A 19643-nucleotide genomic window follows, 5' to 3' on the forward strand; every position below is an offset into this window, starting at 1 on the left:
GATCCCCAAGAAAGATGGCAGGCTTCGGCCAATCCTGGACCTCAGAATTTTGAACCTTTACCTGAAACAGGAAAAGTTCAAGATGCTCACTCTTGCGCAGGTTCTTCAAGCGCTGCTAGAAGAAGACTGGATGGTGTCGATCGACTTGCAGGATGCGTACTTTCATATTCCCATCTTGAAGTCGCACAGGAAGTATCTCCGTTTTACGGTTGGTTCACAACACTACCAGTTTGTGGTCCTTCCGTTTGGTCTTACTACTGCACCTCGAGTTTTCACCAAGGTGATGGCAGTGGTGGCAGCTCATCTCAGGAGAACGGGGATACATGTGTTTCCGTATCTAGACGACTGGCTGATCAAGGCGGAGTCGCCGTAGAAGGTGCTCCATCATCTGCAAGAGACAACTCAGTTGTTGCACAGGTTGGGTTTTTCGATAAATGTACCTAAGTCTCACCTGGTGCCCTCACAGCGCAACCTGTTCATAGGTGCGGTACTGGACACTACTGTGTCGTGCATTCCCTCCACCTCGAAGGATTCGCGACATACAGGAAATGATTCCTTTATTCTGCAATGGAGCGGTCGTTCCAGTTCTGAAGGTTCTTCGCCTGCTCGGTCTGATGGCTTCTTGTATTCTGTTGGTCAACCATGCATGCTGGCACATGAGGGCACTCCAGTGGTGCCTCCGCAGGCAGTGGTATCAGCACAACGGAGATCTCAGGGAGTCTGTGAGGATCTCCAGAGAAACTGCAGCGGATCTGACTTGGTGGAGCGTGGAAGGCAATCTGTCGCAGGGAAAGCCTTTCCAGTTTCCTCCATCGGTTGCCACAGTGATATCGGATGCGTCCACTCTCGGGTGGGGTGCTCATCTGGGGGACCTGGAGGTCAAGGGTCTTTGGTCTCCAGAGGAAAGGTTGCTTCACATCAACCTTTTAGAATTGCGGGCGATACGTCTGGCGCTCAAGGCCTTCCTCCCTTCCCTTCGCGGTCTGTCGGTTCAGGTCCTGACGGACAACACGACCGCGATGTGGTACATCAACAAGCAGGGAGGAGTAGGGTCGCAGTGTCTCTGCAGAGAGGCTCTGCGTCTCTGGTCCTGGGTTCAGAACCATCAGATTTGTCTGATGGCAAATCATCTGGCCGGAGTTCTGAACGTTCGTGCAGACGTTCTCAGTCGGCAGTTCTCTGCCGATCACGAGTGGAGGCTCCATCCGGCGGTAGTTCACAACATCTTTCAGATGTGGGGAACTCCTCGGGTGGACCTGTTCGCCACTCGCGAGAATGCTCACTGCCTGTCATTCTGCAGTCTCCAGTATCCGATGCAAGGAGCCTTGGGGGACGCGTTTCAGTTGAGTTGGAGCTCGCAACTCCTTTACGCGTTTCCTCCCATACCCTTGATTCCTCGGGTTCTGAGGAAAATTCGCCAAGACCGGGCCCAAGTCATATTGATCGCCCCGGATTGGCCAAGAAGGGTGTGGTATTCAGACCTTCTCCACCTCTCCTCTCACCCGCTGCTCCGTCTCCCTCACAGGGCAGATCTCCTCTCTCAGATGGAGGGGCAGGTTCTACACCCCCACCTCCAGACCTTACACCTTCATGCCTGGAGATTGAACGGGGCAACCTGATTTCTTTTTCTCTTCCTCACGATGTGGTGGATGTCATTTTGTCAGCCAGGCGTGACTCCACTAAGTCCATCTATTCTTATAGGTGGTCTAAATGTGTTACTTGGTGCAGGGAGAGGTCTATAGACCCTTTGGGGGCCCATTTATCTGATGTTCTCCAGTTTGCCCTTTCTCTGGCACAGCAAGGGCTTGCTGTGGCCACGGTAAAGGGTTATCTTTCTGCGCTGTCGGCTTTTATCTGTTTGCCTGACCAGCCTTCTCTTTTTAAATCTCCTATAGTTTTAAGGTTTTTGAAGGGCCTTACGAATAAGTTCCCTCCTACCCCTTTTATTGTGCCTCAGTGGGATTTAAATCTTGTTTTGACATTTTTAATGGGTGCTCCCTTTCAGCCTCTTCACAAATGTCCTATGAGGCTTCTGACTTTTAAAACGGTTTTCCTCGTTGCAATAACCTCGGCAAGGAGGGTAAGTGAGCTTCAAGCTCTTAGTCACAAGCCCCCTTTCTTGTCCATTCATGCTGATCGAATGGTTCTTAGGACCAGGGCTGCTTTTCTGCCAAAGGTGGTGACTCCTTTCCATCTTGGTCAATCCATTACCCTTCCTACCTTTTATCCTCCCCCACACCCTTCCAAGGAGGAGGAGAGATTACACCGTCTTGACCCCAAGAGGGCGGTGTCTTTTTACTTGGACAGGACTAAAGACTGTCGTTTGGATGACCAGCTCTTTATTGGCTTTGCTGGCTGCAAGAAAGGAAGAGCGGTCCATAAGAGGACTTAATCAAGATGGATCGTCTTCTGTATTAAGATCTGCTACTCTTTGGCCGGTAAGGAACCTCCAGAGGGTATAAGGGCTCATAATACAAGAGCTAAATCATCAACCTCAGCGTTGGCTAGAGGTGTGCCTGTTGAGGATATTTGTAGAGCGGCAACTTGGTCTTCCCTCCACACATTCGCGAAGCATTACTGCTTGGATTCCGAGGTGAGGAGGGAAGGTAATTTTGCACGCTCTGTCCTCCAGGATTTCCTGGTCTAGATGAGTGGACACCCTCCTCCGGGAGTGGGGACTGCTGTGGGACTCTATTCACAAGGTGAGGAATCCACACGGCAGATGTATCTATCAGAAGAACAAGTTACTTACCTTCTGTAACGCTTTTTCTGGTAGATACTATATCTGCCTGTGGATTCCTCACTGACCCACCCGCCTCCCCGTTGTCCACTCTTCTATGCCAGGGTTTCTTTAATGTATTATTTTATTGTCAAGGAGTTGTTTATTTCAAATGTTTTATTGCATTTGCTTCACACTGTGTGTGTTACCTTGATTTCTATACTGCGTATACTGTGTATATGTCTACTGTCATCGGGCCGTCCGTGTGCCTCGAAGGCACGGAAAAAAGGGCGGAACTGATGTCATCACGCCGGCGTGGGCCTATTATAGGCGTCGGTGACGTCAGCGGAGTCGCGAGCGGTGCCGTGCCTCTGTGACGTCCGGATCCACGTCGGCACGAAGCTACAAAAAGAATTTCCGAATGTTGCTGACGCAAGGGGATATTCACAAGGTGAGCCCTCCACTGTACTGGCCCAGCTTACCTCAGGAAGCGGATTGCTTTTTACGTTCCCCGGAGGAGTTTGAGATCTGCGGACCTGGCCAAAGTGGAGGTACCAGCGATCAAGCGCGTGCGGATGGGCGGCCGGTCTTTCCAGTTTATGGCGGCCAGCCTGTGGAATGAGCTCCCTCTGTCACTCCGTAAGGCTAACAATCTCATGGCCTTTAGAAAGGAGCTCAAAACGTTCCTCTTTTCCGCCTAAACCAGTGGGTCTATAGCGTTACTGCCTCTGGGTTTTTCTTGGTTATGTTCACGACTTTCTGCCAAAGCGCCGGGACACCCGTTCTGGGTAGCCGTGCGCTCAAGAAATATAGTTTTAACATAACATAACATAACAGGAATCCACAGGCAGATATAGTATCTACCAGAAAAAGCGTTACCGGAGGTAAGTAACTTGTTCATTTGGACATATGCTACCTGTCATGATAATTCATTGCATATTTTAGTGAAGGGCAATTGTAAGTTTCCTCATTTGATGATTTTACTCTTTCTTGTTTTGTTACAGCCTTGAAAAAGCTTCAGGAGTTGTGAAATACATGTTGCCTGTACTTTCATCAGATTCCTCATTCTCATGTGTTTGAAATACATTGCTGTAATCTTTATTGAATACTACCATTTTGGATGCACTCCAACTAATGTTAGGGGTGTTTAACATTAAATATGTAACTTACATGGGTATTCATTTAGGCTGCTTCACTGTATTTAACATAATTGTTTGTAAATTTGGTTACAATAAATGAACTTGGATTGGTTTGAAGGAAACAACATTTTATACAATACTTCTTGGGTGCTGCTTACACATTGTTATACATTACTGTGGAAATTGCTAGGCGATAGGGAGGCAACTACCACTTTAGAGCGCACCTATGCAGTGGACATAGTGCTCCATTTTTTTGTAATCTTTTTCCTAGTGAATGTCAATAGTGGCAGCACATCTTTTCAGAAAAAAACTCTACATCTGTCGTCATCTTGTCAATTGGTTGATAAAAGCCAAGACATTACAGAGTGCACATCGAGATTTCAAAACAACTGTGCTATTTTGATGTATGGGCCTCCAAATCAACTTCTAGAAATTCATGGCAATTCCTGTAAAGATTCTCATCGTAAGGACTGCTTAATACACAGAGGGAGTAGTAACGTATCCTTTGCAGTAGGGCATGTCTGCCATTTTTCAGAAAGGCCTTGATTTTCATGAAACTCCTTTTTCAGCTGCTTGTGGGATTTTTTTCCACCGTAGTGTCAGATCAATGGCCTTTTGCATTCTCATTGTTCCAGTTGCAAGACTTCACATTAGGGCTCTGCAACACTGCTCAAAGGATCAGTGGGACTGCTGGGAGGACAGGTTAATTCCATCTGTGGCGGAAGAGGATCATTCTCCTGAAAGGAATCTCCTTTCTTCAGGATCAGTTCCCTTCAGCTCGCCATTGTGGCAGATGTGTTGCTGCTGGGTTAAAGAGCTCATCTATAAAACTTGATGGTTCAATACTTGCTGTCGGCCAAGGAACATCTTTCTTACATCAGTGTCCTGGAATTAAGAGCGATGCATTTACAATTCATTGGCTTCTGTGCAGTGTCCAACTATGGCCAAAAGTTATATCCAGACAAACACAACCACGAATCACTATCTCAACTTGCTGGGTGGCACCAGATCCAGAAATCATTCTTTGGAAACCTTAGCAGCTTGGTACTGGTTCTTGGTTAGAAATTTCTCCCTGAACACTGTGCCTCTTCTTGGCCTTCAAAACTGTGAAGCAGAATTCCTCAGCCGATTCTTTGTAGAGAACAATAGACTAGTCAGAAAAAAGTTCAGAGCTTTTCTGACATTACTATTGGTTCAAGCAGTTGTAAGGAAGATAAGGTACTCAAATGTCGGTTATTCTTATTGCTCCTGAGTGGCCATGACAATGATGGTGTCCGGAGCTGTTTCGTCCGTCTATAAAATCTCAGTGAAAGCTGCTATGCAAACTGTATCTGCTATCCACGATGCAAGGACAGTTACATCATCCTAACGTGAGATCTTTGGGCTTGGCAGCATGGCATTTGCAATCCTGCATAGTGGCCCTAGTTTAAATTTACCTCAAAAGTATTTGAATATCCTGAAGAAGGCCAAAAGACCATGGACCAGAACCTCATACCTTTTCAGGTAAAAGATTGTTTTTTTAATTATGTCTTTGTACCACCCTAAATCTTTGTACCAACCAGTGTCCTATGGCAAAGAGATTGTTTTTATGATGTCTTCGTACCAGCCAGGATCCATTGTCCTGTGCGGAAGTTTTATTCATCCCGTTCCCTCATCTGGAGTTAGGTTTACAATTTGTCTCTCTAAAATAAGTATTCGACCTTCTGTGCTTCCCTAAACCAGGATTGATGTTGCTTATTGTTAAACATGATCAAAGTACATCCTACTTATGTATTTGTAATGGTGCAGTACCTTTCATTTCATATTAATTTACATGCTAGTGACGGAAATATCAGTGAAGACTCATTCAAAGTGTTTGAATTGCTCATCACCAAACATGATTCTCTTTTGAAATATGGCCTTTCACTAGATTAGCAGATTGTAATAAAACTGTTGCAGTAGTAATGGACATCATCTTTTCACATACAGAGCTGAAGGAAGCAGTAAAGTTCAGTCCCGGATTGAACAGCAGCAGCAGCAAATGCGGATTGCAAATAAGACTCCCAGCAGTGCCAAAAGCTCACCACCTAAAGAAAAAATGTCTCCAACCTCTCCAATGGACGACATTGAGAGAGGTGAGTTACAATATCTTATTACTTACCGTATTAATATCTTATTAAAAAAAGGTTTTGTTTATTAAATGCCTGTACCGCTAATGGAGGAATCATTAAGAGTGATATTATCGGTCCTATTTGGTGAAAACAAAAAGAATATAAACATACACCTTCCTTTAAATCTTCCTTCAGTTTCAAACTTCTTTCAGAATCCTTTGTTAGCACATATTTATTTTTACTCCGACATCTCTTTATTATCAGTTTCCATTTACAAAAAACACAATGAAAAAACATTTCTTAGATACCTCAAGTATACAGTATCCCATTACATTGCACCGCTAAGGCCACCAGCCATAATATAGCTGTTTTACATTTCTGTTATTACTGCAGGATCGCCAAAGGGCTTAGGGGGCCTAAGAACAATCTATTCAACATGGTCAGGAAAAACATTCAACAAGACAAAGAAAATAGTGTGCGTGAAAAGAAGTCAGTAGATTGCAGGTTAAAGATAGCCATCTGGGACAGGAAGTGATCCTGGGAGGACCTATGAGAGAGGAGTTTGAGGCAAGGAGCGGTGACTAGCCACTCGGGTAGGACGTGTAGGCTCCGTCAAACAGCTGAAGGGCCTTGAGCCTAGGAGGTGTGAAGCACGAGTGTTCCAGTCTCAAAGAGTATGAAAGTCTGCCAGATGTGGGTGAATTTCCCTTCTGTATGTTTAATCTAGGAGTTAGAATTTCGATGGCGAGGAGCTGCCACATACTTGTGTACTATTGAGCCATTTGAGGGGCATGTGGTTTTTAGCACATATTTATTCATATTATTGCAACAATTGTCAACCATTATCACACACGCAAATAGTAACAAATTATTAATAAGCTTGAGTATTGTTTGTATATACTGTCACAGATGATGTTCCTCGTACTGGCCCTCTTTAGTGCTGAACTGTCTTGTCCGTAGATTTTTTGGGGGCAAGTCTTGCATTCTACCAGGTATTACTAAAGACTCTTTTTTGGAAACAAAAAAGGGTAGTCATGTTCTGTTCTGTGTTGTAGAATCTTAATTGATAGTCCTAAACAATTGCTTAATTAGCTGCTGTGTGCATGGACTCCAAAATACACTTTTATATAGTTCATCATATGGAAACAATGTCAAAGATTGTCCTTGTCAATGAATCTTCTTTGTAAATCTTTTGAGAACCAGCCTAGTTTTTCATTAATGTTCAGAATAGCCCTTCCAAATTGTTTCATGGAACTGAATTGCAACATCTTTCAGTATAAAATATAGCTTAGTGAAGCTTTGAATAAAGAACATGAATGTAAAAATGCAGCCTTGAAGTCTTTCTATTTAGCCATTTAACATTTAAGGGCCTGGGAGGGATCTCTTCTCAGCAAGTCTTGCTCTGGCAATTGATTGCCTCACCCAGTTCATTTTTCTGGATCGTGAGAGAAGGATCCTAGAAACACAGCGGAGGTTTTTCACCTCAATTTAGAGAATTTTTCAGCATTGAAAAATAATTCTATATACTTCACTGAACGTCTTTTAACAAGTCCTGTTGTGTGAAATATTTTTTCTCATTTCTGACTGGATTTTCTGTCAAAATGCCATTCCTTTTACCAGTGTGTACCTCATGTGGGCGAAAGAAAGCTGTGACAGACACCTATAAAGGGTGCATAGTATATCTACCTCCTTGCATTCTGTCTCTGACTGAGACATATGTATAAAAAGGTCCAATTGAACAATGAGACAATGAAGAAATCCTCTTGAGATAAATGTTGGAGCACATGAGAGCAGAAGAGCAAATTAAAAAGACTAGAGAGAGATCTACATCTCAACCAGTCTCCTAGTCTTGCCCATCCTCTGGAAAATACCATCACAGAGGTAGATCAAGGGAGGAAAAACACCATTCTCACCGTCATCAGAGGGCAACGTTGATGGGCGTGGCTACGACTGCAATGGAGGCAGATGTGTCTGAGTAGAGCTCCGTCGGAGGCTCCCCTAAACAGGCCCTGCTCTCCGAATGCAGCCACCCATGGAGGCTCTCACCAGGCGCAGCCCCACCGAGACAACAATCCGGGGTGCTGCTGCGAGTCTCGCCTTGCCCGAGTCCCGCTTTGCTGATCCCGCTTAAATGGCCCGCCCGACCTGAGATCCCTCTGCGGCTCGCTCCAGCTAATCGAGCCCGGGGCTTAACTCAGCCCCCCTGGCTGCAAGTAATGGCGCAGAGGAAATAAAGTGCTGAAAGCGGGTCGCGGCTGTTGCTTCTGCCGCCGCCGTCTGACTGGACACTGCTAATTGCTTGGCGGAGAGAGATCGGGAACCTTGCTAGGTCACATACCTGGCTGTGATATGCGTGGTCCATAAACGAATTGCTGCCTGCCGTGTCGGAAGAGGGTGGACTGTGGAGGGAGGCGCTGCCCTACTCCCTGATCTGCTGTTGCCTCCACGTCGCGTCTACGGTAAGTGGATCCCTGCCTGCGGAGGAGAACCTCAATTGCTTGCTCTGCAGCATTCCAATCACCTGCGACTGGGACCTCCTTAAACAACTTGCAGAGCTCCCCCGGATCGGCCTCTGATTTCCGCGGCGGGCGGGGAGAGTCTGCAGGGGTGGACACTGCCTCAACCGCTTGAGCCGCTGCTGCCTCTGTGGCACGAAGGCGGTTAATGAGCCACCGCCAATACATAACACCTGTGGCTGCTCGCCCTGCTGCTTCCCCCATGGATGTTTACTGACTGCAGTTGGAGGGCCCCCTGGGCTCCTTTGGACGTGCCCGCATGTTGCCGCCACCTGAGGCCCTCTAGACCACCTACTGGCTGCCGCTGTGGAGGGGGGGGGGAGGACAGTGTGTGCAGCTGCTGCTGGACTCGCCAGAACAGCCATTAACCGAACAGCGCGATTCAGCAAAGGGCGCCACTAATGCGGAGCTGCCCGCTACAACCCGACGACCTCTCCCTCTGATACCTGCGACGTTGCTGAGGATGGCGGGAACGTGCTGAGCTGCAGCGTTGTAGTGTGTGGTGTGCTTCTGATCCCCCTCTGAGAAATGCATGGAAGTCTATGGGGAAGCTTTGAGTTTACCCTGCCTGCTGCCCGAAACCTAAAACGCTGGTGAACCTCTGGGCTGACACTGTATGGATACCCAGGCACCAACTGGGTGCACGACCTACCACAGCCACTGGCAGCGCTAAGATACACATCTCTTGGACTTTGGTGGTTGATGCACCATTGACATAGGCATGTCTCGGCTTTGGTGTGCTACATCTTGAGTGACCCGCGCAAGATACCCAGGAAGTGACCGTAGGTGGAAATAGCTGGCGCCCACAGAGATTTACGCCATCAGCGCCAAGACTGAGACCTCTCCTTGGGGCGAAGACGTGCACCACTATCTGGCGCGACTTGAGTGGCTGTACGGTGTGAACAGTGACATGTTGTGGAGGGGGTTCCTTTACATAGCCGGGAAGCCCAGCCGTCAGGGTCACGAACTGTGGGGTGGTCGCGATCTGTGACCCGTTGGGGTCGGCTAAAAACCCGCTGTGAAGCACTCGCCCTGCAGATGTTGCGCTGAGGCCTTGCCACGTATAGACTAACATTGGGTACGACCACTGCAACGCATGTCGGGTGGCACCCGGGCGCGGACTGGCACGGGAGGGGCTTAAACCCTACAGCCGCCGTCCAAGCCAAAATCTGACAAGATGGCGAAGCAGGGACTCATGGACCAAACTGCAAATAACCTAGATGCGGTGCTGGCTGCAATGGAACGGCTGGAAGAAACCATTAATCAGACCCGCGCCTCCCTGGAATCCAAAATTGATAAAGTGGCTATCGACCTTACCCAGCTGCATGTAGATCACCGGAAGCTCACAGACCGCACCACTGTCTTGGAGACCACGCTTGCTGAAATCAAACCACAAGTGACACAGACAGATAAACATGTTCAAGATTTATTGAACCGCGTGGTGTTCCTGGAGGATAGAGCCGAGGATGCTGAAAGGTGAGCACGACGCAATAATGAACGCATAGTGGGCGTGCCGGAGCGATGGGAAGTAAGGGACCCTACCTTGCATATGCATATGGAAAATTGGCTTCGAGATCTACTGCCTGAGGGGACCCTCTCCTCACACTTTGTCATAGAACGCACACACAGAGTCCCGGCGAGACGCCCTCCCACAGGCTCTGACGCCTCAACTACCTGGACCGGGACTCCATCCTACAGGAAACTAGGAAGCTACAAGACCTCCATATAGACAATCACAAAATAATGTTCTTTCTGGACTATACCATCCAGGTGCAGAGGCAGAGGTTCTCATTCATAGCGGTGAAAAAACGCCTTCGGCATAACAACCTGAAATATTCTCTACTCTTCCTGGCATGCCTACGAGTAGTTGCAAGCGATAAAACTCACTTATTTGTCACACCAGAAGAGGCAGAGGACTGGCTGGACACCTTCACTATTGCGGGACCTCAAGATAAGACTGTGACAGCGACCCTACCGAAGCTAAGAGGTCCCTTCCGCCGCCGCCGGAGAGAGCGGAGATCGACAGGAGCACGAACACCACCTTCACATCTGTAGGGCCGTACTCAGATTTGAATCTCGGTGGATAACGAGACGCCCTGCAAGCAATAGCGGAAATCAGAGGCTCCTTGGTGACTGAGGATGCATCTAACTCTAGCCAGCGAGACCCATCTAGTGACGATGAGCAGATATATGGCCTACAGAACTCACAGGACTCGACAGAACAACTGGATGTCACCCCGCAGACGGCTGGCATAATAGTGTGAACATTGTGGGACCCTATTTGAGGTATTGTGTGATGAAGTATGCAGCTGCTGGTAGCATAGTTGTTTGAGATAGATGCTGCTACTATTCTGAAAGTTCACATGAGGTTAAGGGGTGATATCCTGTTGTAGGAGGGAGGTACGGAATTTGAACACATGCTCTGTTATAGTCACGTGCACATCAGTCCACTCTGCTTACCTACTGAATGTTTTTGAGCCGGTGTGCATAAGCTGCCTTCTTTTTACATACTGTATTTTGCCTGTAGATGGGGAGCCTCTACGACACGGTGTACAAATTGTAAGTTATATAAGTTTAGCACGCAGCACCCCACCTCCCCCCCGATCGTTTTTGACTTTTGTCTCTATTGAGAGTTTGGACGATTGCTGGTTGCATTTTCGCCCTTTTGGAATTGTTTATTGAAATGTTTTTGATGTATTGCGAGACATCATCTAAGTAAGCAGAGTCATACGCTATGACATGCCACAAGGCAGTATGTTAGGAGAGTTATGTGTTGCCGAGGCATGTATATCATGCATGTTTGCTGGGTTGCTGCAGACACAAGACCACTTCACACCCTATAAGAACTATGTTTCCACTTAAAATTGCTACATGGAATGTGAGGGGCATGCATTCACCATTACGCAGGTATCAGATATATTCATAGCGGCACCACATACAAATAGCTCTTTTACAAGAGACTCACCTGGTCACCACAGAAACTCAACGCTTGCACTGCCGATGGCGTGGTCAATTGTACGCCACTGGGTGTTCGGCTTTTGCAAGAGGCACACTAATCTGGGTACCGCCAGGGGTCCCGCTTAAAATTACGCAATCATTGGTGGACACAGAGGGCAGATATGTTGTGGTTAAGGGTACCCTAGACGGCCGGCAGGTTGTACTTGTATCACTATACGCTCCCAACACTGAGCAAGCTGCCTTTCTTGACAACGTATCACGCGTCTTGGTGCCATGGCACGACATCCCCACGTTCTTGGGTGGAGACTACAATAGTGTGCTCGACGTATCACTGGACCGCTCCTTCCCAACCCTACTGGGTACGAGCATGCATAATGCCATGTAGGCATTAATTGGCTGGTCAGCGCAATGGCCCCTGAGGGATGCCTGTAGACATCGCCACCCCCACGACAGGGTATATTCCTACTACTCAGGTGCCCACGACCTGCATGTGCGATTAGATCGCTACATGCTTTCAGAAGAGCTACTCCCACATATAACTGCAGTCTATTACTTGGGCAGGACACATTCGGACCACAACCCACATGTATTGGAGGTATCATGGGAACATCCCCGCTAGCCAGTCCCAACCTGGCGGCTACAACCAAATATACTGTTGGACGCACCCTTTCGTATTCTGCTGGCCGCCAATATCACCCAATACTTTGAAGAAAATACTGGCACGGCTGCGACGCCGCAGACGGAATGGGACGCGTTTAAAGTAGTGATCAGGGGTGATTGCCTCTGTGCACAGGTGGGTATGTGGAGGCAATTGGAAGCTGAACTCACACACCTTGAACGGAACTGCTCCGAGGTGAGAAGGAGGCGCTAGAGGGAAATGCTAGATCCTTGGAGCGAGACAAAGAGAAACACTCCAGGTTGCTTGAACGACTTTGTAACCTGAACTATGCGGCACATTCGGCACACACCCACCATATGGGAGACAAACCTGGCAAGTTACTGTCGTGGCTGATACGGCAAGATGCAGTCTCCGTGCCTGTGATATCCATACAGGACACGCTAGGTGTCACGATGCACACCCAGAGTGATATACACCACGCTTTTGTGGAACATTATTTCACAATGTACAGATCCTGTCTGTTAGCCACAGATGCCACAATACAGGACTTTCTCTCTATCTTAACGCTACCGCGACTGACGGAACACCAACAGGAAGAATTGGGTGCTCCCCTACTGCCAGAGGAAATAAGAGATAGTATTTTCTCTCTTTCGAACGGTAAGTCTCCGGGTTCGGACGGATTACCGGATTAATTTTACAAAGCCTACTCCGATATACTTATACCGGAGCTGCTGCGGGTATATGCAGTGGCACTAGATGACTCCGAGCACACACCCACGCAAAATGAGGCAACGCTGATCTCCCTCTTAAAGCTGGGCAGAGACCCTGAGCTGCTGGGCTCCTACAGTCCATTGGCTCTGTTAAAATACAGACTGTAAAATACTGGCCTCCACCCTAGCTAAACGGATAGCCCCATTTGTGCAGACTGGTACACAACGATCAGAACGGATTTGTCCCAACCAGAAATACCTCTCAATATTCGTAGATTGTTTAGAGTCCAGCAGTACGCAACGAAAAACTGGCCGCTGGCTGTCCTGTGCTGCACCTAGAGAAGGCCTTTGATTCGTTGGGGTGGCCCTATCTTGCAGCGGTCCTACGTAAATACGAACTGGGAGAACAGTATCTATAACTGGTGCAGCTGCTGTATCGGCTCCCCAAGGTACGGGCTCGCACGGGTAAGCTCATTTCTGAAAAAATCGGGGTTAGGCGAGGAACCAGGCAGGGATGCCCCTTATAGCTGTTGCTCTTTTCCCTTGCCATGGAGCCTTTAGTGGCTCTTCTCCGAGAAGGTGGTGAGGACTGGGGCATCCCCTTGCAGGATGGTCTCCATGCAGTGTCCCTATACGTGGATGACCTGCTGCTGTACATAAGAGACCTGCATGCTGTGCCACCGGCCATATCCGCGATGTTCCTTAACTTCAAGGAGGTGTCGGGCCTCAAGGTGAACTGGGGTAAATCATTCGCTTACTCTTTCCACGAGGACGTGGCGGATATAGTATTCAAAGGGACTGCGCTTACTTGGTACCAGACCACGTTCAGGTACTTGGGCGTATATATCTACCGTTCCCCTGTGGACATATTGGAAGGTAACCTGGTGCGCGTCATTTCCTCCATAAGAGCGCAGATGCAATTCTGGAAGACCCTACCGCTCAATGTGATGAGCCACGTCACTTTAACGAAAATGATAGTACTGCCACGACTATTGTATTATTTTGCAAACCTTCCGGTATATGTCCCGGTACGATTATTTAGGGAGCACCGGGTGACCCAGGATAGCATTTCGGAAATTATACTCACCACCGGAGTGTGGAGACTTGGCAGTTCTTCATTTGGAATTATACTACTTAGCTGCACAATTACAGTGGGTTGCGAAGTGGGAAAAATCTGACCGACACAACGACCGAGGCATCGATGTGGGGACAGACACAGATGTATAGCTTGTTTCACCCACTGGCGAAACTTCCCCGCCCGAAGCAGATGCACATTGAATTAGCCTATAGATGCTACAGGAGGAGCCTTCAACTCACAAAAGACACGGTCCCATATGCCCCAATATTGCCACTTATCGGGACACCCAGAGGCAGAGACTCTATAACTGATGCAACATTAACGTCCTGGAATGACTCAGGAGTGGAGACGCTGGGGGACCTATACGCGGACGGTACCCTGCTACCTTTCGCGACCCCGATGGCGGATAATGACTTACCGATAGGCCAGTTCCTTCTACATGCAGCCATCATACGGACTCTGACACAAGCATGGAGAGACCTGACAAATGAACCGTCGACGCACCAGCTGTTGCAGTATTTACATGTAATGGGGGAGGGGTCGCATGTTGTCCACTGGTTGGTACAGGCCCTGCTCACTCATGTGTTGAAACCACTACAAAGACTCCGCGTATGTTAGGCTGAGGACAGGGGTCGACCCTGGACCGACAAGGAATAGGAGCGTGTCCTGGCCAGTGCCACACATGTGCCGCGTAATTCACGATTTAAACTTATACAAACATATATCCTACATAGAGCATATCTCTCACCAGATAAGATCAATAAATATTTCAATATCAATACCTCTGAGTGCCCAAGATGCCATCTCCCTGGCGCAGACCTACTACATATGCCATATGCTGTGGTATTGCCCCTTGCTTCTACCCTACTGGTGCACAATAACAGAGACACTTACAAACTGCACCGGTAACGAGGTGCCTGACACATGGGAAGTCTGCATCCTGGGCTTTTACAAACAGACTAAGGCCAACAAAGTAAGCTCTAGATTCAGAGACCTAGGCCTAATAACCGCAAAACGACTGATAACTAAGAGATGGAAACACATAGAACCCCCGGAGGTACCTCACTGGATAAAATCCCTAGAGGTTTGGGCGCAAGCAGAAAGCACTATCCTTCACGGGGAGGAAACAACAGGGCTGCGAAAGTACCCTATTGCACAGATAACTAAGAGATGGAAACACATAGAACCCCCGGAGGTACCTCACTGGATAAAATCCCTAGAGGTTTGGGCGCAAGCAGAAAGCACTATCCTTCACGGGGAGGAAACAACAGGGCTGTGAAAGTACCCTATTTCACACTCCTGGGATGATGTCCTCAAAGCCCTTACACAATCTAACGCCATACCGCGTGCACCACCCACACAACAAACAGGGGACGATACCTGACATGTCACTTGGTTGTAGCAGACACGCAGCAATTAAGGGAACCCTCTGACACGGCTGTTGGGTTGGGAAATACCCTCACGCTCCTTAATGACAACTCTTGGACATGACTTCTGCCACAAGACACTAATACCCATATGACCGTGCATGGCACATATGACAGCTCACTTTCATACGACCACGCAAACCTAGACGCGACTACACTCGAACGGCATTCTATGTATCAGCCACACATATCTTTAAATATTTGATGTCTCTCTTTCTTTTGATTTTATTTTGTTTTATCAGTTGTGGTTTAATGTTGAAAAATGAGGATATCTAGCAACAAATTACGGCATATGTATAATCTTTTTCACCCATGAAGCATAGCATGTTACGCTCTCAAAGCTGAGTTGAGTATGGGTCATGTACCCCTGTATGCACTGTTGTATTTATGCAATGATGACCACTGCTGGAAAGAGTTACAAATGATAATTACGTCTCACTCCTCAATTAGGGATAACGGTGTATCTGGGCTATTGACGCCTATGTTATTTTAGAAGTGCACGTCGAATCCTGAGACGTAGATACAGGATGTACTATGATTATAAGCAGGAATTAACTTGATTGTTATGTATAATACTTCAGCACTGATAATAATATTATAAGTACACCATATGCCGATGTTTAAACTTTGTGCAACAGAAAAGATAAAATGCAATAAAGATATTTACAACAAAAAAAATCAGAGACCAACGTTGATATCACAGAAGCTGCTGACGAGAACATTGGTGCCAATCTGTTCACCGCAGAGGGCAGAAGCGACAAAATCACATTGACACTTAAATCAGTAGACTTCAAAACCTTGAGGGCATTCCCCGCTGACATCAGTCATACTGATCACCTACATTGTTAAACCTGGCGCCATTGGCGTGGGTCTCCCTTCCATTTTTGCTGTTGCCTCATGTATTTTTGCTGGTGTTAGATGCTTTGGGCACTATGCCATTGCTGTCCAGTGTCCAGTGCTCCCTACTGTAAATGAATGTATTAATTGATGATTCCATGATTGATTATTTGGTTTACTTTAAAAATCAAATAGGGGGAGAGTGGACCACTTGTCCTGTGTCACCAGGGTCTCAACTAACGTGGCAGACCATCATTGTAAAAAAAAAACTCATATAGGGACACAGGCGTTGGCCGGTATATGCTGATTCTCCGCCTTTGTGTACAGTTACAGCATAATCATTGGGTCTTTTCTTTGTACGTTATGCAGACCTCCACCTGGAGGAAGACCAACTGGATTTGCAGTAGTGGCCAGAAATCAAAAGAACGGGCGTGTTCTTACTAAAAAAGTGACTTTAAAATTCCTAAATTCAAGACTCATGTATTTTATTCTTGAGGCGTGTGAACTAGGAAGTTAAAAATAGCGGCGTGCGTGTTTAGACTTGGTTATTGGTCTATCGCACTGGTGATCGTGGTCATCAGGGTCATTTGGTTTACTTGTCAGACCCTAGTACAGTGCACCAGGAGTGCCCAGGGCTTGTAAATCCAAATGCTGCTAGTGGGCTTGCAGCACTGGATGTGCCACCCACAGAAGCAGCTTGTAAAAGTGTCTAAGGTCTGCCATTGCAGAGCCTGTGTGCAGTCTGGTACTGTCATGCTGACTGGGCAAGTGCACCCACTTGCCAGTCCCTAAACCTTCCCTTTTCTTCATATCAGTCACCCCTATAGTAGGCCCAAGGGCAGGGTGCATTGTAAGTATAAGGTAGGACAAGCCCTGTGTGTGTGGCATGTCCTAATAGGGAATTACACCCATTTTCGTTTTTCACTATTGCAAGGCTACCTGCTCTCCATCGGCCAGAATGGACAGTTAGATTATTACATTCTTATAATCCTAACTGATTCAGAAAACATGGTAGACATTCGAATTTAATATGCCCGAACTCAGAATGATAAAATACATATTTTAGTGAAGTTGGTTTTAACATTCTGTGTTTTGAAAATACCACTTTTAGAAAGTAGATATTTTCTTGCCTAACCTTTCAAGCCTGCCTCTGCTAGGTTGTGTATTCCTTGTCTTGAGTTTGAGAGTGACAGGGCTGGGGGATTCCAAGAGACAGGATGAGTCAGCCCAGTGGCGAATAGAGAGATCTGCATCTAGATGGGAGGGAGGAGTTGCACCTGAATCTTGAATACTGCTGTGCCTGCCTTCCACAATGCTGGCTCCACCTCCTGGGGTGCGGCTGATGTCTCTGCCCTGCACACTGAAAGAAGAGGAGGAGTCCTGTCAACAAAGTGCTCCAGGACTGTACTTGCCTTCCACAATGCTGGCTCCACCTCCTGTGGGGCGTCTGGTGTTTCTGCCCTGCACTGTGAAAGGAAAGGAGAAGTCTGGTAAACAGAATGCTTCAGAACTGGCTTGGACTGGGCAAAGGCCCTTTTCCCCCTCAGAGAACAAAGGATTTTGGGGTATAAAGATTGGGACCCTGATCCCAAGAAATTAAATCACTTTTGGACTACAAGAAGAAACCTTTAATGAGGAACCTGAAGAAACTGAGGAGAGACTATCCCTAAGCTGAAGTGCTGCTTGGGGGATTGGCCTTTAGTGGTTGCCTGACTGCCAAAGGAAGGAGAAAGGAACTTTGTGTACTTTGTGTTCAATTTGTGAAGGATCTCCAAGGGCATGGAATAGAGCTTGCCGCCTGATGAAGCCTCAGGGACAACAGACTTCAACCCCCCAGAGTTCTTTGGAAGTGCCTGCTGCTGTTTTGAGCCTTCTGAGGGACTGCATGTCACAAGGAGCCGGAAGCGCGACTCAACGAGTAAGAAGTGTGTAGCCGTCGCCTCCGCTGCCGTCGCATCTCTGAGCAAGGGTGTCGCCTCTGGAGCTGTTGTATTGCACCGTATCGAGAGAAGCGTCTCGCAACGAAGAGGAAGCGTGCCACTGCAGTCACATTTCTGAACAAGGGTGTCGCCGCTGGGGCTGTCGTATTGCACCGCATCGAGAGAAGTGTCTCGCAACGAGGAAGAAGCGTGTCGCTGCTGCTGCTGTCGTATTTCTGAACAAGGGTGTCGCCGCTGTAGCTGTCGCATTGCACCGCATTGAGGAAAGCCCCTTGCATCCCCCGAGAAGCTCTCCACTATCGGAGCTGCTGCCGACGCATTTCTTAACAAGGATGTCGCCGCTGTAGTTGTTGCATCGTGCAGAAGCTTCTCGCAAACGTCTGAGAAGAGTGTCGCAGCAGAAGCTGTTTCCGTCGCATCACTGAACAAAGGTGTTGCCACTGCAGCTGACGCATCGAATCGAGACTTCTCATATCATCGGAGAAGCGTGCCACATCTGGAAGATCTTCCCGTCTTTATTTCTTTGCACCGGAACTTTGCCGCATTTTCCCTCGCTGCAACATTGCTTGTTGTGGAAGCGCAACGCCTCGTAAGGTACATTGACGGAAAGTGTTGCATCTTAAAAATTTAACTGAACTGAACTAAGCTAAAACCATCATCTTAAGTATAGTATTGTGTATTTTTTGTCGTTCATGGTCTTATGTTAAATCTATATAAAGAATATTTATTTTTAATATACAACTGTGTGGTGTCCATCTGTAGTGTTGTCACTGGGTTACTGTATGTGGTCACAAATGCTTTACATACTGCCTCTGAGATAAGCCTGTCTGCTCGTGTCAAGCTACCAAGGGGGTGAGGAGGGGTGATTTTAGGAGTGTAACCCCTTACCCTGACTAGAGGCAAGGGTCCCTATTTGTCACAAGTACCTACCTGTGCCAATTGGAGACCCCCAAATCTAACATACATGCACTACACTGTCAGATACATTGCCCGCTAAGAGAACATGTTCACCCTTGATGTCAAAGAGACAAAAACTGTCTCTCATTCTCGCAGGTTGGCAGATCTTCACCTGTAAATGATCATGCTCATCCCAGGAGTCCCTCAACAACTCCTCCACGCTTACATCAAGCATCATTGCCACATCCAGCTCCACTGCCATATCTGCCTATAACTGATTATCCCCATTTAATGATCAGATACAGACTTCATTAAGCCTCTTGCCACCAAAAAAAACGCCAAAGGTGACTTCTGTCACCAATAATAATGTGGAAACATCTATATCCACATAAATCGCGTCTCCTCATATCAACATAAAAGATCCCTGTCATCATACACTGATACGGGTGTGACGCCTTATTTCCCAACATCTCCTGCTCAGTCACCATCTCATGTATCCCCTATTGATGACGTCACTTTAAAGGATACCTTAGAAAGAGGGGCATTAAAATTTACCATCCTCCTTGAAAACACCACAGCATTCTGTGGCGGTTTTACTAGAAACACTCCAGCCTAGGGCAGCACCTAAACCTTTCTTATCATCAGTTCCCGGCTGTTGATAGTAGCTGAGGAAACATTTATGAACCCCACAAAAATAAAAACAGTAACAAAAC

At 47.3% G+C, this 19643-nt stretch overlaps 1 protein-coding gene across 2 annotated transcripts in view; it reads left to right on the forward strand.

The window, feature by feature from the left end:
* Window positions 1–19643, forward strand: part of EAF2 (ELL associated factor 2) — a 222075-nt gene that overhangs the window by 151856 nt on the left and 50576 nt on the right. For both annotated transcript variants that reach the window (XM_078682450.1, XM_078682449.1), the window contains exon 4: window positions 5827–5972. In XM_078682450.1, coding sequence (XP_078538576.1) covers window positions 5827–5972 — 146 coding nt within the window. The remainder of the gene's footprint in view (window positions 1–5826; window positions 5973–19643) is intronic.

This window comes from Lissotriton helveticus, chromosome 3_1 (genome assembly GCF_964261635.1).
Source record: "Lissotriton helveticus chromosome 3_1, aLisHel1.1, whole genome shotgun sequence".
NCBI classification, from domain to species: domain Eukaryota; kingdom Metazoa; phylum Chordata; class Amphibia; order Caudata; family Salamandridae; genus Lissotriton; species Lissotriton helveticus.